The 23,331-nt window shown below is 51.7% G+C and overlaps 1 protein-coding gene across 1 annotated transcript; it reads right to left on the reverse strand.

Annotated features, from left to right (window-relative positions):
- Positions 1 to 3,708: 3,708 nt before the first annotated feature.
- Positions 3,709 to 8,800, reverse strand: LOC146333757 (uncharacterized). Its single transcript, XM_084825706.1, has 4 exons — positions 8,619 to 8,800; positions 7,205 to 7,334; positions 5,052 to 6,293; positions 3,709 to 4,925 (listed from the first exon to the last, which is right to left on the reverse strand). Exons 1-4 carry the CDS (start codon positions 8,798 to 8,800, stop codon positions 4,758 to 4,760), a joined length of 1,722 nt encoding a protein of 573 aa, XP_084681832.1. The 3' UTR covers positions 3,709 to 4,757.
- Between the last annotated feature and the right edge of the window lie 14,531 nt (positions 8,801 to 23,331).

Raw genomic sequence — 23,331 nt, forward strand, 5'->3', positions numbered from 1 at the left:
GCTAAGGTGGCAGGCACTCTGCACATGCCCATAGGCATTATGCTCAAGATGCATAATTATTTAGATAAGAAGCTGATGGACTTACCCTGCCCATCTCTCCACTAACCTTTCCTGCGGGTCAGGCAGTATTTGGCATCTCTGGTCGGACGAATGAGCCACAACATCAGGCTGTGTTTTTCCCCTGGGGCTTGGGGAGGAATTACTTGATGTGCATGCAAATAAGGGAAATGGGGTGGGTAGTGTGTTCCCAGGCAGGCAGGATTGTTTCAGGTACTCTGAATCACAGCTGCTTGCACCCTCCAATTTGGTAGAGTGCTTGGGATAATGATTAATCCGGACCCGAATTAACTCTTGTGAGGCTCACCAAAGCGATGTCAGGATTACTGGGAACAAAACTAGAAACAGTAATGAAACATTTCAAGCGGCCAAACTGCTGCCCTCCAGAAGTTTTAGACTTCAACTCCAGCATGGCCAAGGCTCAGGAATGTAATTGGGAGTCCGAAACATCTGAAAGGAAGCACATTGGGTCATTTATTTATTTCCTCACTGCATTTCTATACCGCCCCAAAGCTGAAGCTCTGTGGGCAGTTCACAAAAATCAAAACCGCAAAGCACAGAATGAAACAATATCAACTATGAAAGCCTCAAACCGCAGCTTAGGAGTCTGACCAGAATACAACTTAGCGGCAAAGCAGAGAGTGAAAGAGTAAGGCTGCAAATGCTTTAATATTAACATTATTGTTATTTTATTCGTTTTTTATTCTTACTGCCTGGAAATTTCATTCTCTGAAGCTAGTTATCAGAGGTGGTACTCCTATGGACACCTGTTGCTGGGGAACATGGGCAGGAGGGTGCTGTTGCACTCCTGTCCTGCTTGTGGGTTTTCCGCGAGGATTTGGTCGGCCACTATGTGAAAAGAATGCTGGACCAGATGGACCCTTGGTCTGACCCAACAGGGCTCTTCTTCTTATGTTCTATTCTTAGAGTGATGAGTTTGTTGCTTACCTAGAGCTGAAAGAAAAGAATTCTCAACATGCTTGGAGCGCTGTCTTTACGGCAAACGGCCAAAGACAACTTTCAGCACCCGGAAACTGGTTCTGGGCCTGGCTGTCCATGGGATGTTGCTTGGGAGGGAAGAAGAGACGCTAAGGCCGCCCTAGAGGGACAGAACTCACTTGACTTCGCAAATCTTTGAAGGGCATCTGTCAGCCTGTCATTCTGAGCTTGCAGGGTCAATGTAATAAGTAACTGCCAACGTTCCCAATTGTTCCAATTATGCAACGTAACTCTGCCTTTCCCCCGCTTTGTCTCCCTCCCGGAGATGGAAAAATATCGGCCGCCCCCACACACATGGCCTTTTCACCACGCCCGGCTGCGCTGCGGGGAGGTTACCTTGGTCCAGTGGTTCTAAGCCCTGAACCAGATCCCCCTCAGGTAGAACCGGTTCCGTGTGTTCAAAAAATCTCCTCTTCCATTGTTTTGCTGGTCAAATGCAGGAGGGAGAGCGATTGTTTCCACGAAAGGATGTGTGTGCAGGGGAAAAAATAGATCTTGTGACTTGAGAAGTCACCCTCTCTGTCCGCCTCCCCCAACTTGACCTCCTCCCAATGTGGTTGGACTACTACTCCCATCATCCACAGGTGGCAGGGAATTGTGAGGGCAGTAGTCCAAGCACATCTGGATGGTGGTGCGCCGGGGAAGGCCGTTTGATTAATATAATGTCAACTGTATATCCCGCCCTTTTTCCTCTTGCAAGGAACCCAAGGTGGCTTGCGTGGTCCTCCTCTCTGTTTTATTCTCACAACAACCCTGTGAGGTAGGTTAGGCTGAAAGTCAGTGACAGAGCCAAAGTCACCCAGTGAGCTTCATGGCCAAGCGGGGACTTGAACCCAAGTCTCCCAAGTCCCAGTCCAACACTCTAACTACGAGACCACATTTGCTCTCGTATTATTTCTCAGAGGCTGCATTTTGCCGATAACTGTTGGCACACAGCACCTGAGTTCGCTATTAGCGTGAGTGGCAGCTGCAGAGGCATCTTGTCTGGATTCACCACCTCTATCTATTCACCCTCAACTGTTCAGCCGTCGCTTCCAAGCACTGGTTTGGGCCAAGGCATGAACAGACAGTGTACCCGTCCTCCTGACCCCATCCCTGACTGCGCCGGGGCTTTGCCTCTCCATTTTATCCTCACAACAGCCCTGTGAGGTAGGCTGAGACCCAGAGACTGGCCCAAAGTTACCCAGTGAGCTTCATGGCCGAGTGGGGACTCGAACCCAGAGCTCCCAAGCCGCAGTCCAACGCTCTAACCACAGTGGCACACTGGTTTTCATGGCGTAAGTTGCCTTCAGTCTTTTAAGAAATATGTATTTTATATTATTAATAATTATAATAGCGTACATGCCTTCCTTTACGTGGCCTCCTGGCCCTTGTCCGTCCTGCACCTTTGTTTAGTTTGTGCACTTGAGGGTGGTAGATTTTCTCTCCAAAGCAGCCAGTAGATGGTGCTGAGACTTTAAACTAAAACGGATGTCGGGGGGGGGGGGTGTTTGTTTCCCCCAGGCCTGGAAAGCTGTGCTGTTAATTCTCTGAAGGAGCTGAAGAGAAGCCACCAAGAAATCGTACACATGGCTGAGAGTCAGAGATCTCATTCCTTTTATTTCTTCATTTTTCTTTTCCTTTTATGCCACATCTTGGTATTGCGGGGCCAACGCTCCACCCAGACCCGTGCACGTGCCGAGAGAATAAAATGGCTCCTGGGAATATCCCAAATGGGCCTTTTCTGGCCTCAAGTGGCCAACTAGTGAGGATCTCAGTGGTCTGACCAGAAATAAATTCGGTTGTACGTCTACACGGATGATGTGCCTTCAGTGTACATGGCATCTTCCTTACGCAGGTCTCTGCTCCCAAGCACTTACAGTCTAAATGAGCAAGGAAACAACAGAAGGACAGGAGGGGAGAGGGAAAAGGGGAACAATATGGGCAAATTTTTGGTATGCCAGAATCTCCCAAGCATTACCAGTAATCCTCCAGGTTCTGAGGGGACCCGATCCCACCCTGTTGCCCAGAGCCAGCACGGTGTGTGTCGGGGTGTTCAACTGCCACTGGGAAGACAGGATTCAGATCCTTCCTTGGCTGTGAAGCGACCTTGGGCTCCTTGCTGTCTTTCAGACTCGCCCTACCTCACAGCATCGTTGTGAAGGTGAAACCAGGGGAACGAAAGCTATTAGATTTCTCGGAGCCTTGTCACTGGCCCACAAAATGGCACCTCTGGCCTCCTTCCACTCTCCCTGCACTTCCTGGTCCCCTGAAGCTCCCACTTTCCAGATCTTGTAAGCGCATCCCAAATTCCCCCATCCGTACCTGGGGCAAGGGAGAGAATGGCACAGGCAGCTGCAGTCACTGTATGGCGAGGGAGGCACTGTATGGCGCCCAGAGGCACTTTCTCACCTCCTAGATCATCCACACTTCCCAGACTTGAGTTCGGGTGTGGATTCTGAGGCCGGATCACGAAGTGTGGAAGAGGGGCAGCGTGGTGGTGTGGTGCGAGCAAGAGTGGGGAGACAGACCGTGGTTTAAATTCCCCCTCTCTTGCTGGTTGACTTTGGGCTGATCATTATTTCTCATCCTGACCCACTTCACAGGGTTGTTGTGAGGGCGGCAGAAAACCAAGGACTGCACCCACTGCCTCCCAGGAAGACCACAAAAAGATAGCAAGGTCATCTTTATTAAATTATTAATGACTTGGATGAGGAGGTGCAGGGAATGCTTATCGAATTTGCAGATAACACAAAATTGGGTGGGATAGCTAGTACCCTGGAAGACAGAAACAGAATTCAAGGTGATCTTGATAGACTGGAGCGCTGGGCAGAAAACAACAGAATGACATTTAATAGGGATAAATGCCAAGTTCTGCACCTAGGAAAAAGAAACCAAATGCACAGTGACAAGATGGGGGATACGTGGCTCAACCACACTACAAGCGAGAAGGATCTTGGAATTGTTGTAGATTGCAAGCTGAATATGAACCCACAATGTGATGTGGCTGCAAAAAAGGCAAATGCTCTTTTGGGCTGCATGAATAGCAGCATAGCTTCCAAGTCATGGGAAGTCCTAGTTCTCCTCTACTCAGCACTGGTTAGGCCTCATCTGGAGTACTGTGTCCAGTTCTGGGCACCACACTTTAAGAAGGACGCAGACAAGCAGGAGAGGTTTCAGAGGAGGGCAACAAAGATGATCAGGGGACTGGAAACAAAGCCCATGAGGAGCGACTGAAAGAACTGGGCCTGTTTAGCCTTGAGAAGACTGAGGGGAGATAGGACAGCACTCTTCAAGTACTTGGGAGGTTGTCACAGAGAGGAAGGCCAGGATCTCCTCTCGATCATCCCAGAGTGCAGGACACGGAATAATGGGCTCAAGGTGCAGGAAGCCAGATTCCGGCTGAACATCAGGAAAAACGTCTTGACTGTTAGAGCAATCTGGAAATGGAACCCATTCCCTAGGGAGGTGGGGGGCTCTCCCACACTGGAGGCTTTCAAGACGAAGCTGGATACCCATCTTGTCAGGGATGCTTTGACTTGGACTCCTGCACTGAGCAGGGGGTGGACTAGATGGTCTTGCAGGCCCCTTCCAGCCCTACTATTCTATGATTCTATAGAGATGCTTTGACCTGGATTCCTGCATTGAGCAGGGGGTTGGACTCGATGACCTTACAGGCTCCTTCCAACCCTGCTGTACTCTGATTTTAACCGGGAGACCTCCTACATTGGCCAGAGCAAGCGCAGCAGCGGGGAACTCGTTTTGCCCTTCCCTGCCTGAAAGAATGCGGGCAAGAACACTCTCTTCTCTTTGGAACTCTGCTCGTTCTCTTTGGAACTCTCTCTCTTTGGAACTCTCTCTCTTTGGAACTCTCTCTCTTTGGAACTCTGCTCGTTCTCTTTGGAACTCTCTTCTCTTTGGAACTCTGCTCGTTCTCTTTGGAACTCTCTTCTCTTTGGAACTCTCTCTCTTTGGAACTCTCTTCTCTTTGGAACTCTGCTGGTTCTCTTTGGAACTCTCTTCTCTTTGGAACTCTCTTCTCTTTGGAACTCTGCTCGTTCTCTTTGGAACTCTCTTCTCTTTGGAACTCTCTCTCTTTGGAACTCTCTTCTCTTTGGAACTCTGCTGGTTCTCTTTGGAACTCTCTTCTCTTTGGAACTCTCTTCTCTTTGGAACTCTGCTCGTTCTCTTTGGAACTCTCTTCTCTTTGGAACTCTGCTCGTTCTCTTTGGAACTCTCTTCTCTTTGGAACTCTGCTCGTTCTCGTTGGAACTCTCTCTCTCGAGGACGCTCCCTCTCTTCCGGACGAGGCCGGGCGCCTCGAGCTCCGCCGGGTTCTCCCCACCCCCCCGCCCAGCCCGCTTGTCCCGCGGTGCCGCGTCCTTGAGCAGGGGGCGGGGGACGGCCCCGTTCCTGATCGCCCTAGGCTGCTCGGGGGCGGGGGACACTCGGTGCCGGGGCGCAGGGCAGCGATCCTGCCCGCGAGGCAGAATTCCGGAGACGCGCGTCTCGAGAGGCGGCCGGGCCGGACTTGCGCGCGAGCTCCCACGGGCCGGGCCGGGCCGAGGAGCTGCCGCCCGGGCCGGGGCAGGGCAGGGCAGGGCGCGGCGCCCCGCTGGCGCGGCCGCGCGGGAGCGGGACCCGGCGCACACGCCCGGGCGGGGCAGAGGCGCCGCTCGCCCGGGCCCCGGCCGTGGCGCGGGGGCGGCTGGCGGAGGGCCCGCGCGTCGGGCGGGGCGGAGCGGGGCCGGGCCGGGCCGGGGCCCGGCTCGCGGCGAGCCGAGGCAGGGCGCGCTGGCCGCCGGCCAGGCTCCGCGAGAGGCCTGGCGAGGAGCTGCGTCCCGGCCCGCGGCGGTTGCCGTGGCGAGCGGCGGCCGGCCGCCATGTTGCGGGAGGGCGGCGCGGGCGGCACGAGCGTCGGAGGGAGCGGGGCCGGCGCGCGCCCCTCGGGGCCCACGTGCGGCGCCGGGCGCTCGGGGGGGCCGTGCCAGCCGCGGCGCCGGGGCAAGCGGGAAGCGGCTCCGAGGGGGGCGGCCTGCGCGCTCGCCGCTGCCCACGCGGGCGTGCAGGAGCAGGCCGGCGCCGGCGCGGTTCTCTGCAGCGCGGGCTGCGGCCCGGCCGGGGGCTGCGCGGGCCGGGGGGCGCCCCGCGCGGCCGACTCGTGCGGGGGGCGGCGCGGAGGGGGCGGCCGCGCGCGCTGGGAAGGGCGGGGCTGTGCGCGCGCCTGCACCGCGGGATCCCGCGCCTGCCCGGCGGCTCTGTGTCGCGGGTGGGGAGCTGGGGGGGAGGCCCGCTAGGGAGACGCGCGGCCCGGGGCGGGGCGGCCCGGGGCGGGGGCGAAGCCGCAGGGCCGGGCTCAAGACGCGATTGCACGCCTCGGGGAGCGGCTGCCCTTCTTCCTCGCTTTTTCTTCCGTTCTTTTCGTCACTTCCTTTTTATTTCCCCTTTGTCCTTTTCTTCCTTTGTCTCTATGTTTTTCTTTCTCTTTTTCCTTCTCTTTGTTTTCTTTCTTGTTCTCTTCTTCTTTCTTTTACTCTTCTTTTCTCTCTTCTTTCTCCTTTTCTTTCTTGTTCTCATCCTTATACTTTTACTTTGCTTTCTTTTCTTCCTTTTTTCTCATCTTTCTTTTACTTCCTTTCTTTTTCCCATCCTCTTTCTTTTAGTGTCTTTTCTTTCTTGTTCTCATCCTTATACTTTTCTCTTTTCCTTTTCTTTTTCTCATTCTCTTTCTTTTGGTAGCTTTTCTTTCATTTTCTCATCTTTCTTTTACTTTCTTTTCTCTTTTCCTTTTCCTTTTCTCATCTTTCTTTTACTTTTCTCTTTTCCTTTTCTTTTTCTCATCCTCTTTCATTTGGTAGCTTTTCTTTCATTTTCTCATCTTTCTTTTACTTTCTTTTCTCTTTTCCTTTTCCTTTTCTCATCTTTCTTTTACTTTTCTCTTTTCCTTTTCTTTTTCTCATCCTCTTTCATTTGGTAGCTTTTCTTTCATTTTCTCATCTTTCTTTTACTTTCTTTTCTCTTTTCCTTTTCTTTTTCTCATCCTCTTTCTTTTGGTGTCTTTTCTTTTTTTTTCTCATCCTCTTAATTTTCTTTCTTTTCTTTTTCTCATCCTCTTTCTTTTACTTCCTTCCTTCCATTCTCCTGGTAATGCAAGACCGCCCACCCCCACCCTGCAAACTGGGGCACATTCGTCTGAACCTGCCCCCACCTCCTCCTCCCATGTGCACACCAGCACCTTCATGGGGCTCGCCGCATATCCCAGCCCAAGCTGGCGGCATCCCCGGGGCCCTTCCCACACGCTAGGCCGACGGGTTCAGGCGGGTCCAGTTCTCCCTGGGCAGAATGCCACGGCTGTTCATTTTACCACTGGGCCTTTTTTTTCTTTCTTTCTTTCCTTTCTGCCCTCTGGTGATCCGTGAAAGCTGACACTGGGGTGGAAAGAGTGGGGGCGGGCGGGCAGGGAGGAATGGTGGGGGCGCACACAGGCAAGAGCACTTCAACCAATGTAGGGGGAAGAGAGATACAGTGCCGGGCTTTCTTGTTCCAGGTCTGCCCTTTTCTCAACAGCCAAGGGACTTCACCCCCCCTTTTTTCTATTTATACCTGCATGGCTAAAGGTCACCCCCAGGCCTGACCTTGCCCCCCCCTCCTCTCCTGCCGGCGGGGGGGGCAGCCTTGAAAGGAGCCTTTGTGTGACATGAGTCCTTGAATGTGTCCGTTCACTTCTCACCACCCTGGATAGCACAGGATTCTCTCTCTTTCTCTTTCTCCTCTGTATCTCCCACCCCAAAATAAACCCCACCATGGCTCCCCTTATGCGCGTGCAACTGGAGAAGTGCAGTGGTTAGAGCGCCAAGTGAGGGCCAGGGACATGTGAGTTCAAGTCCCCACCCGTACATGAAGCTGACCGTGGGCTGGGAGCTTGCTTTCTTTTCCTAGTCTCCTCAGGGTTTTCGTGAGGGCAAAATGAGGCCGGGAGGGGACTGCTGATTGCCCCCTGAGCTCCTGAGAGGAAGGGCAGCATGAAAAGGTGTTCAGCGCACATTCATGCTCATGCGGAAACCCTTTTAGCCCATCTTTGCATGCACCGGTCACCACGGCGGTAAGAGATTGTGTCTCATGCCCTTGGGCACCAATGCGTTCGCACCCCCTGGCACATTTGCACACCGAAACGTGTCTCGGCCACAAGGGTATGTGTGCGTATACTTGGTCCCGCCTCTCGCACGTACATGTGCTCTCATGCGCCCAGAACTGGCCTGAGATGTTTGGGTCTCAAATGCAGGTGAAATTCAAACGACGCTCCCATCCTCCTCCTAGATGAACATGTGGCACATCTCCTCTGGGGGGTGGGGGGGCTCTTCTCTAGCACATGCCTCTTTGGGACAGAAGCCATCCTAAAAAGACAAAAGACCCAGGCTGAAGGTGCACTGACCTTGGGAGCCTTTCTCCTCAGTCCCACAGGCAGTTGTGAGAGCAATGCGCAGCAGTTTTTCTCTTTTTGAAAAACAAGTTCTGGGGCTAGAGCAAGGGTGTGCAACGTCTGTGGGTTGGAGGAGTGCATCCCCCCCCCACACAAACCTCACCAGGGGCCGCACCCCCCGACAGCCGTGCCACCGAACTCACCGCCCAACTTCAGCGATGCGTCGCTGGCAAAACGGGCGGTGGTTTTACTTCCAGACCTGTTCGGGGGCACCGAGGGGACCACCAGGGCGGCTGCAGAGGCAACTCGAGATATGAACTCCTGGTTTTCCTCGCATTTTACCATCTTGGCTTTCCCCCCCGGTGGCGTGAGCTTGCTGAGTGCCATTTGGCCTCCTCTTTGTTCCACGCCAGGCCTCCGCCTTCTGGTGGTTTCTCCCACAGGGGTTGGGTGGGCAGCCATCCGGCCTTCCCGCCCGCGGGCCGCCTTCCCTTCCCCCAGCTTCCCCTGCTTTGGCCTGGCACCCCTCCTTGCCTTTGCCCTGCCCCTCCCTGCCCTCTCCCTTCCCCGGCCCTTCCAGCTAATGACAGGGTGGGCGCCCGCTGCAAAATCCAGAGCTGGAAACAGCTGCCACCCAGTGAGAACTGGACACAGCCAAGCCGAACCCTCCACAACGGCCCCATGGGTCGCAGGCCCTCCCCACTTAATCACGGCCTGTCTGTTCCCCACACCCCACATGCGTCTGGCTCCGGGCTCACCCCTGCGTGGGTGCTCAGGAAGGCGGAGAGCGGCTGCATTCCAAAGTGGGCCCCCGGAATTGACATCCCCCCCCTGCAAACTGCCTCCCACCCACACCCGCCTCCATGCTTTCCGCTCCCTGGGACGGCCTCTGTCCCACCGCCCCTGAATTCCTCGAGCTGCTGCCTTTTCTGCCTCCCTGGAGCCAAGAGCCACAGCTGGGATTTCAGGGCGGGCTCCTTTGGAGAGCTTGGCCCCAGAACCGGTTGCCTTGGTTTGTTTTTCAGGAAACTTGAGGGCACCATTGGTCTTCATGGGACTTAGTTTCTAGTCCCCTGATCATCTTTGTTGCCTTTCTCTGAACTTATTCCAATTGATCTGAACCGTTCTTCAAGTGTGGCTTCCAGAACCGGACACAGTATTTGAGGCGAGGTCTCCCAGAGTAGAGTGGAACTCTTTCTTCCTGTGGTTTTTAAACGGTACTTTTACTGATGCAACCTAAAAGTGCCTTTGCCTTTTTTGCTGCTGCATCTCGCTTCTGTCCACCCCGGTCCATTTGAGCGGGGTTCTGCTTCTGTTTTCCTCCCTAAAAGAACAGCGCCTTTTGTCCTCCCAGATGAAACCTCAAGCCAGTCCAGTCCTGTCTGTAAAATTAAGTTGCAAAATAAAGTCAGGGTTGTTGCAGGGAACAAAAAGCCATTTGCAAGCGCTTTGTCCATCATTCGGTATTTCTTCTTACAGTTCCAAGCAGTGGAACCAATGGCGTCAGCATCCCTCCGGATCCTGCCGCGTCCGCATCTACGGCCAATGCAACACCGCAAAGTCCTGATTCAGAGGATGCAAGAGCACCATTGAGCATGTGCAAAGGGTATTGCCTTCGCTGCTGGAGTAACTGCCATGCCTCGGGGATTAGGGAGAAGGGCTCCCGGATCAGAACATCTTATGATCTGTTGCTCCACTCAGTGGTACTGCCCCTGCTTGGCACACAGAAGGTCCCAGGTTCAATCTCCGGCAGCATCTCGAGGGAGGGCTGGAAAACCTTCTGCTCGAGATGCTGGAGAGCAACTGCTGCCACTGCCAGTCAGTGTCGACAATACCTTGGATGCAAAGTTTGTCTCAGGATAAGGCAGCCTTCTGTTTTAAATCAGCTCCTGATTCAGAACTATGAGGACTGGAATCTTGTTTCATTTTGCGGGGAAGTTCATGGCTTCTTTATTCATGGCTCGATAGCAAAGCACGTACATTCAAATAGATTATTTATTTCAGGGGTGCAGGACTGCTTTCAACCCCAGTGGCCAAATTTAGCCTTGGAGAAGCTTTCGGAGGTTGATATCTCCCCTTTCCACCAAAAAGGCAGTTCAGGCACCAACACTGTCCCAGGTTTGTAGGCTGATTTACTACATCTCTGTACTGCCCAGCCACCAAAGCACTCCGGACAGTGGTGAGGATATGGGGGGGCGGGGTTAGAATGACCTTGTTTGCACATAATGCATAGTTCGACTCGGGAATTCGCTCCCACGTGGTGGAACGGACAGCCACCAACCAGTACGGCTTGAAAAGGGGATTCGACAGTCGCAAAGGAGAAGGCGATCAATGGCTACTAGTTCTCATGATTACTTCCAGTACCAGAGGCAGTGAGCCTATGTACACCAGTTGCTGGGGAACATGGGTGGGAGGGCGCTGTTGCACTCATGCCCTGCTTGTCGGTTCCCGGTTCAAAAGCTGGTGTGACCAGAGTGCTGGACTAGATGGACCTTGGTCTGATCCAGCACGGCTCTTCCGATGTTCTTACAGGTGCCAGTCAGCTTTGTACCCTCCCTGGCTTTCCTTCTTTCTTTCCATGGGTACTGAGCATGCAGTCAGCCTCTGTGTGAGCAGAGTGCTGGACTAGATGGACCCTTGGTCTGATCGTCTTCACATTTTCGTGCGCTTTGCAAAACTAGGGTGGAGTTTGAGCAGGAGCAAGACAACAAAAGGCCCTTCCTTGTCAGCCAAGACAGCTGGCATCTTGGGCTCACACTCGCACATGGCCACATTCCTCCACCAGCCCATGTTTACACTAGAAAAGTCCCCTCCGGGTCGCTCTTCCTGCCAGGGATCCGCCCCAGGCGACGGCAACGGGCAAGGGTTTTCCGGTTCAATGCGTCCTGCACTCGCAGGATGTCCCGCCGCCACCTCCATTGTTTTCATCCTCTGCTCCGCTGGTTGCCGGCGGCAGATGGGCTGTGGGGGATGCATCCATGGGTGGACAGGAGCCTGGTGCTTGGCAAGCCCTCCCGGGGCCGCCACAAGGTCAAGGCCCCTCCGGCCTGGACATCGAATGCCGGTTGATCACATTTCGAGAAGGATGCGAAAAGTCCTGAGGGGTGGCAGCTGGGAGAGGGTTGTGGGGAGGGGGAGACTTCAATGCTTAATTTCCCAGTGGGGGGTGCCGAGTCTTGCTGCTGTGAGTGGGGGCTGTTCTCAGCCCCCATCTCTCTCAGCCGGACCTACCTCGCAGGGCTGTTGTAAAGATTGCACTGGGGCGGGAGCACAGGCACCACCTTCAGCTCCGCCAGAGCAAAGGGGAGATGAAAAGGCCGCGGCTCAATCAGCCGGCAGTCTGGATGCACTCAGGGAAAGCTTGTTTTTCCGGGGGGGGGGGAGAATTTGGCACCCAGCGCCCATCCTGGGGCTCTGCTCCTTTGCACTGCACCCTCTGCATAATCAGAACAGACCGCTCTGTGGGGCTGTCACCACAGACCCTCTGGTTTCAGTTACTCAGCACGCTGGACTTATCCCTGAATCTAACTTTTGCGGGTTTACAAATATCAGTAGTTATGCGGGGGGGGGGGGCATTTTGGGGTCGGTTGTGGGAGATTCTTCCAAGAGGGCCCTTGGTACCTGGGCACGTGCGTGGAGTACATGGACATGCACACCCCTTCTGCTGGGCTTACCCAAGCATACCTTGTATTGCTCTCCAAATTGGAGGCTCCCCAAACTTTCTTTTCTTTCTTTTGCTCTTTATCTCTCTCTTTATCTTTCTTCCTTTCTTGTTTTCTCTTTCTTTCTCTGTCTTGCTCTCTCTCCCCCTCTCTCTGACTCTCTCTCTCTCTTCCTCTTGCTTTTTTCTCTTTCTTCCTCACTCCCTCTTCCTCCCTCTTCCTCTCACTCGCTTTCTTCCTTTCTCCCTCTTTCTCACTCACTTTCTTCCTCTTTCTCCCTCCCTCTTTCTCTCTCTCCCTTCCTCTCGCTTCCTTCCTTCCTCTTTCTTTCTTTCTTTCTTTCTCTCTTTTTATCTTCCTTTCTCTTTCTTTTTCTCCTCCTCTCTCTCTCTCTCTCTCTCTCTTTTTTTTTCTCTCTCCCCCAAGCCTACTTGTTCCAGCAAGTTTTATGTATCCATCCTGCTTAGCTCTGGGGAGAGGCTCATAGGGGGGGGGGGAGTGGGAAGGAGGGGGAGAAAGAGAGAGAGAGAGAGGTGGAGGAGGGAAGTTGCAAAACGTGGCATTTGCCCAAGAGCCATCTGCACACCCACCCCTGCTTATTTTTCCACCTCTCTTATTTTTTGAACCTGTCATTGACTTGCATTCTTCAGTGTGATTAGAGGGGAGGGGAGACCCCCGCCCTTCCTGGAGCAATATCTCCGGAGGGGGTTATGCACTGCTGCCTCCCCAAGCCCTAACCCTGGTCTTTCAGCTGGGGCGGCCGTGCCAGAGGGGAGGGTGTGCAATTAAAGGTTGTTATATGTACAGAGGTGAGCTTGGCCCCCCTCTCACTGGCCCTTTCTCTCTGTCACGCTTCCCCACACTGTGCCCCCAGACAGCTCTCTCAGTGCCCACTAGGATCCCTTGCCCCTCCAGTTTTGTTTTGTTTAACATTTTATTTAGATTTTTAAAAAAACACTGAGGTTCTGACATGCCGCAAAGCAAAGTGCCATCCCCCGGTGCCATATTTCTTACGAAGAATTACGCCCCATGCAGCATTCTTGGCCAAGGGACTTGCTTATGTGCCTCATGCACTTGCACAAAAAAAAAATCGGGGTTCCAAAGAACAATTTTGTGTCTGCCAGCTCAGGTTCCATCTCTGCCTTATACTTGTTCTCGGGCAAGCTACTTTTAGCCTCAGCCGGCCGCCTTCTAAGAAACGGGTGTTTTGTGACTGGCCACACCCACCGTAGAGCCATTTTGTGAGCGTGCCCCCAACACTCAAAATTCCAAACCTGCCCCCAAACGTTGGTGGTCCCCAGCTTAGAGAATCCAAGCCTCCGAGAGCGAAGATGCCAATGGGGCGGTATTTGGCTGGTCAGCTACGACTAGGCTCTGAAAAACAGAAAAACTTAAAAACCTGCTTGGTGAAAAAAGACATAATCGTTCATTCGGCACGTCTCATGTTCTCAGAGCGATACTTTGCTCTTTTCCTGAATGCAGGACTTTCTGTGTTTGGACTTCCGTCTCTGTGTCACTCAGAATGTTGGGGCAGGGAACAACAGGGACTAGAACAGTGCAATATCTGAGCCCAGTTGATCAGGCCAGCTGACGGAGAAGCCGGTAACATTCCCAGGCTTTGGCCTACTACAGAGGCCTGAGGAAGAGAAGGGAAGCAAGGTTTTGTTGTTGTGGCTAAATTATTCACACAGGGAAAGCCACGACCCCAGGCAAAACCCGACACTATGGCAGAGGTGGCCAGGAAGGCAAGGCCTCAGGCGAGAAGCTGCCATTTTTGAGCCACACATCGGCCCGTCGACTCTTGCAACAGCAGTGTGCCCAAATTCTCAGGGCAAAACCTTTTTCGGCATGGAAGAAAAGGCCGTTCCAGATCCGAGCCAAAGTCCGTCTCATCCTGCGTCCCGTTTCCAGGCAGATGTCCCCTTGGGGCGCTCACGAGCCAGGATGCAACCACCAGAACCTTCCCATTTCATTCCTCTTTTCTCCCCACAGCGGTTGGAATTCTGTGCACGGTTCTGGTCACCACACCTTTAAAAAAAAAAAAAAGTTGGGAAAATTGTGGAAAAGGGCAACCCTGATGATCAAAAGACTGGAGCAACTCCCCAAAGAGGAAAGCTTACAGCTTTGGGGACTGTTTAGCGTAGAAAAAAGGCAAGTTAGGGGGGACATGATAGAGGCGCACCCAATGATGCCTGGTGCGGCGAAAGTGGAGAGGGAGACCTGTGTCTCCCTCTCTGCTAATACTAGAACCCAACGAGGTCATCCCATGAAGCTGCACGGCGGGATATTTCAGACAGACAAAGGAAAGACTTCTTTGCAGCTGCGCATCAGTGGCAGAATTCACTTCCATAAGATGTCACAATGGCCAGCCATTTTAGATGGCTTGAAAAGAGGATCGGACAAATTCGTGGAGGAGAAAGTGATCGATGGGTGAATATTGCCTCAGTATCGGAGGAAGCATGTCTATACCAGCTGCCAGGAACACAAGCGAGAGCGTGTTGCTGCCCTCATGTCCTGCCTGTGGGTTTCTCGTGCACTTCAGCTTGGCCACTGTGTGAAGAGATCTGGTCTGATCCAGCAGGGCCCTTCTTACGTTCCCACATCCCCCGATAGACTGTTCTTGTCCATGGGGGCTCCTCTGAGTCATCATGGTGTCGCTGAATCAGACCTGATTACCCTCTGCGCATGTATCCCATAATCCTGCTCCTTCTAAGCTAATGGCTGCCCCGTCAGCACTGTGTCCGTGTGGGCAGCGCATGCCATAACAAGGCAGGCAGGAGAAGGTTGGCGATCACTCTGCAAGTAACGCTGGCAGTTTTGAATGGGTGCTGCAGGGACGTGGGCAGAAGGAGGAGCACAGAGCACAAAGTTCGTCCGATCTTGGGGCAAGGTGGGCCTCTGCCGCCAGGATTTCAAATTCCAGTCTGTGGATTTTTTGCATCCACGGATGGTAAATCAGCCTTCTCCCCAACCTGGTCCCTGTTGGACTGCAATGCCAATCATCCACAGCCAGCACGATGGAAGTTGTTGTCCAACACATCTGGACAACAACTTGCAAAAGGCTGCGGTAAGTTCTGTCAGCGGTTTTCAGCCGTAATAAGCAAATAGTTACTGGGGCAGTCTAACTTCAAAGATCAAAGCCATTCTTCCAGGGCCCAATTCACACGTGCAAAGTGTGGGACCCGTGCAATTAGCCTACATTTTTGTAAAGCCAGGTAGGTAGGTAGGTAGATAGATATTTTTGTGAACCACTCATAGAGCTTCGGCTATTCGGTGGTATAGAAATTAAATGAATTGGGGGGGGGCTTATACACACACACACACACAACACATATATACACACCAAATTAGGGTGGTTAAAACAAAAAGGGATTGTGAAGAGCTCTGAAAGGATCTCTCCAAACTGGGACAACAGGCATCCAAATGGCAAATGTGGGTCAACGTAAGCAAGTGTAAAGTGATGCACATTGGGGCCAAAAAATCCCAATTTCAAGTCTAGACTGATGAGATCTGAGCTAGTGGGGACCAACCCGGAAAGAGATCTTGGAGTTGTGGTGGACAGTGCAATGAAGGTGTCCCGCCAGCGTGCGGCACTGTAAAAAAGGGAAAGTCCATGTTAGGCATAATTAGAATAGAATCATGGGATAGTAGGGTTGGAAGGGGCCAATAAGACCATTGAGTCCAACCCCATTAAGAATAAAACTGCCCATATCATACTGCCCCTATACAAATCTAGGGTGCAACCACACCTGGAATACTGTGTCCTGTTCTGGTCACTGCACCTAAAAAAAGCTTTCACGCTCGAAAAAGGGAAGAAGAGGCTGGAGCATCTCCCCTACGAGGGAAGGTTACAATGGCCAGGATTGTTTAGCTTGGAAAAAAGGAGGGGCAGGGGAGACATGAGGGAGGTCTACAAAATTATGCCTGGTGTGGAGAGGGAGACATTTTTTTCCCTCTCTCAAAATACTAGAACCCAAAGGGGTCATCCTATGAAGCTGATGAGTAACAGATTCAGGACAGATCAAAGGAAGGACGGCTTCACACAGCACATAGTTAACTATGGAACTCCCTACCACAGGATGTAGCGACGGGCACCAATCTGGGTGGCTTTCACAGGGGGATGGACAAATTCCTAGAGGAGAAGGCTATCAGTGGCTACTAGTCCTCATGGCTATGTGCTACCTCCAGTCTCAGGGGCAATATGCTTATATACACCAGTTGCTGGGGAACATGGGTGGGAGGGTGCTGTTGTGCTCTTGCCCTGGTTGTGGGTTCCTGGTCCACAGCTGGTTGGCCACTCTGTGAACAGAATGCTGGACTAGATGGACCCTTGGTCTGATCCAGCAGGGCTCTTCTGATGTTCTTTCGTTCTCGCAATTTTCCACCATGCCATCCCACAACAAAATTCTAGGAGAAGGAGCAAAGGATGCTGGAGATGCCAAACATCCGAGAACAGGGACAGCCAAGGCAGATCCTGGTGGGCAAAAGGCGGAGCTGAAAGGCTGGGAGCGGAGCCAGTTGAGAACATGGAAGATTATGGGCAGGGCTTTGCTTCATTTGGGATTTGCATGCAGGAAGCCGTGGGTTCAATCCCCTGGCATCTTTCATCAGGGCCAGCGCCAAGAGTTGGCAGGTTGGGCACCTTCTGAGGGCCTGTGCCCCAGTGGGGGCCCGCCAGCAAGAGCCCAAGGCCCTCCAAACCCGACACTCCCTCCCTGCAGAGGGTCCCAGCCTCAACTTGGCTCCGTTTAAAAGGATCAGGGAGCAGGTGACGGAACAGACATGGCAGAAGGCAGCTTTGTGAATTATGGAGGTGCGTCTGTAGCTCAGTGGCGCAAGGCACACTTACATGCCAGAGGTCCTGGGTTCAAACCCCCAACACCCCCAATTAAATAACCTCAGAGAGCCGTTGCCACTCAGAGCTGCGTCCCGCTCCCCCTGCCACCCCAGAGCTGGATGAACGAATGGTCTGATTCAGCCCTTTAGCTGGGGCAAAATGCCCTGCAGAGGCAGTAAAATAACGCCCTCTGCATGTGCTCAGAGGGTCCTCTCCTCCAGTTGCTTCCCATCTCCTCAAGATGAGGAGTGCAGAACCTTTTTCAGGCAGAGGGCCAGATAGCCCTCTAAAAGGCATTTCGGCCTTTTAGAATTGGGGCGGAGGGGAAATTGCACGAAAGCCCGGAAACTGGCTGTTGGGAGAAGGGGGTGTGGCCAGTGGAAGGGGCGTGGCCATCTAGGGGACCTGCCATTTCCCACCCCTGTGAAAAGCAAGGACTGGAGCGGAGCCCTGGCTATCGTTCAGCCTCCTTCAAGACGCAAACTTTGAAGCTCTTAATATTACCTTCTTTCCACTCTCCCAATCCTTGGAGGGGGCAACTTCCGGTCCCTTTCATGCCTCGGCATATCAAGGCTGATTGCAGTCGGTATCACAGGAGACTCCAGCTATATGCAATCATCTAATTCTTTAGACAGGGCTTGGAATCTTGCTTCAGTAAATACCCTGAGGAAGTGAGTTCCAGAGATTAATTGCTGACGGTTTTTTATTATTATTATTGTTGTAAGGGAGAAGTCAGTTTGTTTTTTCCTTCCCCAGCCACTGGTGGAAACCGCCTTATGACTCACCTTTACACGTGTCCCCCATTTTGGTAAATGTTGTTAATGACAGAAACACAATTGGTTTCCTGATGTCTCACGCATTTCTCTCCGTCCAGCTATTGGAACACAGCGGACAGGAAAACAAAGTTGTTGACTCAGAGATGGCTCCAAGCAAAGGCCTTGCCAGAAGCGAGCAGCTGAGGTTTTGTAAAGTGTTTGGTGTTGGCCTTGAGCTAGCAGCTGAGGTTTGGCAAAGTTGAAACCTCAGCTTCCTTTATTTTCCGGTGTATTGGTTATTTCTACCTCGCTTTTCCATTAAAAAAATAATAATGAGGCAGCTTATGATAAAAAAAGGAAGTACAATATAATAACAAACAATACATCAGTAAAAGAGAAGAATTAAAAGCTTAAAAAGGAGGCAGCCATATTAAAACTATTGAGAACATAATAAAAACAGCAGGTGAATGGTGAAAAGGTAGCTTAATTTTTTTTAATTGCCATCTGTGGAAATATAGGAATAGCACATAGGAATCTTCACCAGGAGGGAATTCAATTCCATAGTCACAGCACCATGATGAATAAAGCCCTTATTTTGAGCATACAGCTCATGTTTTGCAAAGTATATCTCTTTGCCTTGGGCAGTTCATGTTTTGTCTCTCTTTTCCTTGAGCGATCAGCTGATATTTTTCAATGGTTGTGCCTCATCCTAATCTAACAGCTGATGCTTTCATAGAGGTAATGTCTAGGCCTCATGTTAGCAGCTGAGGTTTTGCCAAGCTTGCATCTTTGCCTCAAGCTAGCAGCTGAAATTTTGCCAAGTTTATTTGCCTTAAAATTGCAGCAGAGCAACGCACCCAGAAACCCATCCCAAGGAGCAACTGTAACTACTGGGATGCCCGACAGCCCCCTAACAAGGCTGCATACCCAGAAGGAGTTAAGAGATGGACTGAGCTTCCTTGCCTGTGTGTTATTGATGTGAATAGATAGGCAGAGCTGCACAGCTGGGAAGGAGAGGGAGAGTTGTGGAAACAGGTGAACCTTCCGCAACTGTTGACTGCAGCATGCACAATGCCCTACTGGACTCATCCCAGTAGCACGGGTGAATCTGATGTCAGCGGAGCGGGTGGGCGAGGCCAGGAGTCCTGCAGGATGAGGCACGGCGTGAGCCATTGCCCAAAATATTCAAATGAATAACTGGTGGCAAATGTGCTCATTGCAAGAACTCCTCCGAGACGTAAGAGTTGTGACACTGTTTTGTTTTACCGGCGTGGGATCTCCAACCGGGTCCACCCGCCTGTGCAATCCCACACCCCTGCAGGCGAGCGGGGCTTTGCTGGGACAGGCCCCACAGCCAGCGAGAGTGCCTGTCTTGAGCTGTTCTGCTTCCTTGCCTCCTTCCATCTCACCTTTCAAAGCCTGGGCCATGCCATTTCCCGTTTCATTCTCCAGGTGCCTTTTGACAATCCCGAATGGGTTGACCTGAGCGCATCCCACACCCGTAACATCTTCAAACTGTTCTTTACATGGTTTTATTGTAACTTTCTGGTGGTAACTGGACTAACGTGGAGGGAAATTTAATTCGCTAGCTTCTGACCTGGTCCATTTATATGAACAAATGAGGCACTGTCCCAGCAAAGCGCTGCTCGCCTGCCAGTATGCAGGATCGCCCAGGCGAGCAGATCACCTTGATTATGCAGAACTTCAGGCCTGGGGCTCAGCTCTGGCCAGCCTGCAGTCCCAACCCAGCCCCCTAGTGTTACCCAGGTAGCCACACTCCTTCCCCCGCCCATGAGTCGTTTTTGCATGGTTTTCCCGAACAGTTGAATTGCTTCTCCAGAGGCTCAGCAACTGGGGGCTCAGAACGTTCAGCTGGAATGTGCCCCCCAAGAGCTTCTTCGGGATGGGACACGGCCCTTGGTCTGAAAGCGATTTGACACTGCTGGCTTTTAAAATCAGGATAGATGCAACCAAACAGTCTTGAAAGGGTGGAAGGGCTGTCCCATAGACGGGGGAGGCAATGTGTTTTCTGTTGTTTCAGGGGGTAGGACCCAAAGCAACAGGTTCAAATGACTGTACGAGCTGAGACAGGCTGCTGTGGAAGCTGGCGGGTTCTCCTTCATTAAGAGTTTTTTAAGCAGATGCTAGGCGGGCGCCTAGTAGATTTTCTGCTTTGCCCGGGGTTTGTCTAGATGACCTTTGAGGTGCCTTTCAATGCTCTGAGTCTGTGAAAATATTTAAAGCACAGAAGGCACAGTTGTAAGGCAGTAATAGTCCTCATAAGAGTGTGTGTTTTGTGTGGGGTGTGTGTGGGGGGTGTCAAACTCACACCACATAGTTGATCTCCATAAGCGTACACAACAGCCCTGTTTAAACAGAAACTTAGGAAGCTGCCTTATAAAGCATCAGACCATTGGTCCATTCAGACTAGCATTGTCGAAACCAACTGGTATAGGCTCTCGGGCTCAGAAAATACAAAGATTCCACTAAAGTCAAAATAAGATTCTAGTCCTCATAGTTCTGAATAAAGGGTTGATTGAAAGAGGAACTGAGGAAGCCAGGTCAAACTATTCATCCGGTTAGTCTGGTATTATTTGCTGTGCCTGGCAGTGGTTTTCTAGGCTTTGAGGGTTCTTATGACTTACTCCCTTATCCTTTTTAAATGGAAATGCCAGGATTGAACCCGGGACTTTGTGTCTTGCACGACTTGTGTACTACCTCAGTGCAAAAAACGCTCCTCTGAGGGGTATAAAACAGTGAAAGAAGGGAAACAGGCTGACAGTTTGCTGAAAAATGGGAGTTTGCCTCACCGAACTGGTGTCTGTTGTTTTCTTTTATTGTCGTGTGTTATCGCCCTGGTACTCAGGAAACAAACATACACACGAACTGGGCCACGCTCCAGGCGATTAGCGTCTGACGGTGAAGCCTCAGCAATGGGAGGCGAGGAGCAACCAGCTAAAGTCTGCTGGGGTTTTGTTTCTTATGAGAAAAGAATAATTCAAATCATAGAAGGGACCTCAGAGGTCATCCATTCCAACCCCCGGGCAATATACTAATTTCCCTACTTATTACATGCAGAGTTCGTGAAAAGATGATTGACCCCTAAACCTGGGGTGAGGAACGTCTTTCAACTCCCCTTAAGATCTGAAAAAGGATGCGATCAATGAATGATCAATCTTATGCACATTTAGGTGGGGGCGGGGGAGTCCTACAGTTCCCAGCATGCCCCAGTCAGCATGGCTGGCTGGGGAATGCTGGAGTTGTACAGCATTTTTCTGTCTAAACATGCATGGAATTTGCACCCCTAGCATTTCTTGGCTGGACCCACCCCACCACCCCATGAACTAAATATTTGGATCCTTTGATATTTGGTTTCCTTTCTTTCTTTCTTTCTTTCTTTGCCGTTCACAGCTTGGGAATCTTTTTTCAGATATAGAGCAGTTCATAAATTGCATGTGTGTGCTTATATATGGGTCCCTGTCTATCCCTTCCTTGGAGTCTAAGGGTGCATGTTTAGACAGAAAAAAAGGTCCTACAACTCCCAGCCAGGGGGATGCTGGGAGTTGCAGGACTTTTGTCTGTCTGAACATGCAGAGAATTGTGCCTTTAGGCGACAACGCTATACCCATTTGCCCAGGCGTAAGTCAGTGGGACTTGCTTCCGAGGGGACATGCTTAGGATCGTGTTGTACCAGGCATCCCGTCTCAATCACTTCCCTTCTGCCTTTCCTGCCCCCATTACTGGCTCTGCCCCTGGTTTGGGCTCATCAGAATAATGACGCACCTCCCTGCCTTGACAGCAGGCAGGCACTCCGGAAGTATGGCCTAGCGGTTAAAGGAATCCTGTTCTATTCTGGGCTCTGACGCTGACGAGTGCTTTGAGGAATCCCTTCCTTCTTCCACAGCTGCCTGTGTAATCCTGGGAAATTGAGATAATGATAACCATTATTTTGAAGTGGGGGGGAGGAGATGGTGGTGTCTCTGGTAGAAAACAGAACCCACACAGAGAAAAAGGGATGGGCAAACAGGATGCAGAGCGACTCATGGCCAGACATTTTAGAGGGAGCGGGGAGTTACACTCACTGGGTTGGCTGGGGGTGCCCAGCATAAGCCAATATGAACCTGCAAACACTGAAATAAAAATACAAATCTCCTAGGTTTATTTATTTATTATTGCATTTATTTATTTATTATTGCATTTATATCCCACCTTTATTCCTCTTGCAAGGAACCCAAGGTGGCTTACATTATCCTCCTCCTCTCCATTTTATCCTCACAACAACAACCCTGTGAGGTAGGTTGGGCTGAGAGTGTGTGACTGGCCCAAAGTCACCCAGTGAGCTTCCATGAGCCCTACTTAGAGCAGACCCATTGAAATCCATGAGGTCTATTTCAGGCGTGGGCCATTTGCGGTCCGCAAGGTTTTTGGCCTACAACTCCCAGCATCCTTCACCACTGGCTGTGCTTGCTAAGGCTGATGGGAATTGTAAGCCAAAGCATCTGGCTTAAATCAGTGGGTCTACTCATAAGTATGACTTAATCCGGATCTACATCAATTTGTTGAAAAAATGTTTGTTGTTCAGTCGTGTCCGACTCTTCGTGACCCCATGGACCAGAGCACGCCAGGCCTCCCTGTCCTCCGCTCTCTCCCAGCACACGTTAATGGGGAATGAGCCGTGTTGAACCCTGTGGGCCTTACTCCTGAGTAAATGTACAGAGGAGTGTTCAGTCTTAGGGCCCAGTCCTGTGCCTGTTTATTCCTCTGTATTCATTTCTGCCTTCATTTATTTATTTATATCAATAAATGAGTTTTGTAATATGTCATTTTTATGTTCATTTCTGTATTCATTTTTATTTCTGTATTCATTTCATTTTCTTCAGAAAGGAGGCATGATGGGTTACTTGGGTAGGGGGCTGTAGCCTGTGGATACAGATCTTTTGAGGGAGGGGTCAGTAGCCCCGAGGACTCTAGCGACTAGATTGGGCCACACCCCTTTGTTTTTGGCCCTGCCCACCACTGGAACGCAGCTCCCCAAAGCGCCTCCAAAATGGAATCTGCCCCTCCAGCTGAAAGACATTCTACACCCCTGCCCTGAACCCAGATGGGAGGGTGCTGGGTCGTCCGCTGGCAAAGGGAAGGCCCTCTGCACACGCTCAGAAACTCTCCTTTCAAGCAACCTCCCACAACCTGGCGTCTTCCAGACAAATCAGACTGCAACCCCTGTCTGCCCCAGGCTTGCAGGCTGGGTACGATTGGGTTTATAGTCTGACCCATCTGGAGGACGCTGGATTGGGGAAGCTAGCTTTTAATGCTGGTCACTGGGCCTCAGCCAAGCCCTGCACAGTATGTGAACAGAGTTGTATAGTCCTACTTTATTTATTTATTTATTTATTTATTTATTTATTGCATTTATATCCTGCCCTTTTCCTCCTTAAGGAACCCAAGGCGGTGTACATTCTCCTCCACCTCTCCATTTTAGTCGCACAACAACAACAACCCTGTGAGGTGGGTACTTGGGCTGAGAGCCTGTGTCTGGCCCAAAGTCACCCAGTGAGCTTCCATGGCCGAGCGGGGACTAGAACCCGGATCTCCCGGCTCCCAGTCTGAGCGCCAGGCTGAGCA

The sequence above is a fragment of the Heloderma suspectum genome, chromosome Z (genome assembly GCF_057233095.1).
Source record: "Heloderma suspectum isolate Gila_16-S chromosome Z, 16-S_ref, whole genome shotgun sequence".
Taxonomy (NCBI): domain Eukaryota; kingdom Metazoa; phylum Chordata; class Lepidosauria; order Squamata; family Helodermatidae; genus Heloderma; species Heloderma suspectum.

Excerpts from the sequence above, each read along its gene's own strand:
- LOC146333757 (XM_084825706.1), bottom strand. The coding sequence starts at position 8,800 with ATGGTAAAATGCGAGGAAAACCAGGAGTTCATATCTCGAGTTGCCTCT. Across the intron at positions 6,294-7,204 it reads AATGTGCCCCAGTTTGCAGG|AGCCGCCGGGCAGGCGCGGG; the intron begins GTGGGGGTGGGC and ends CCCGCGACACAG. Across the intron at positions 4,926-5,051 it reads AGAGTTCCAAAGAGAAGAGA|CAGAGTTCCAAAGAGAGAGA; the intron begins GTTCCAAAGAGA and ends AAAGAGAACGAG.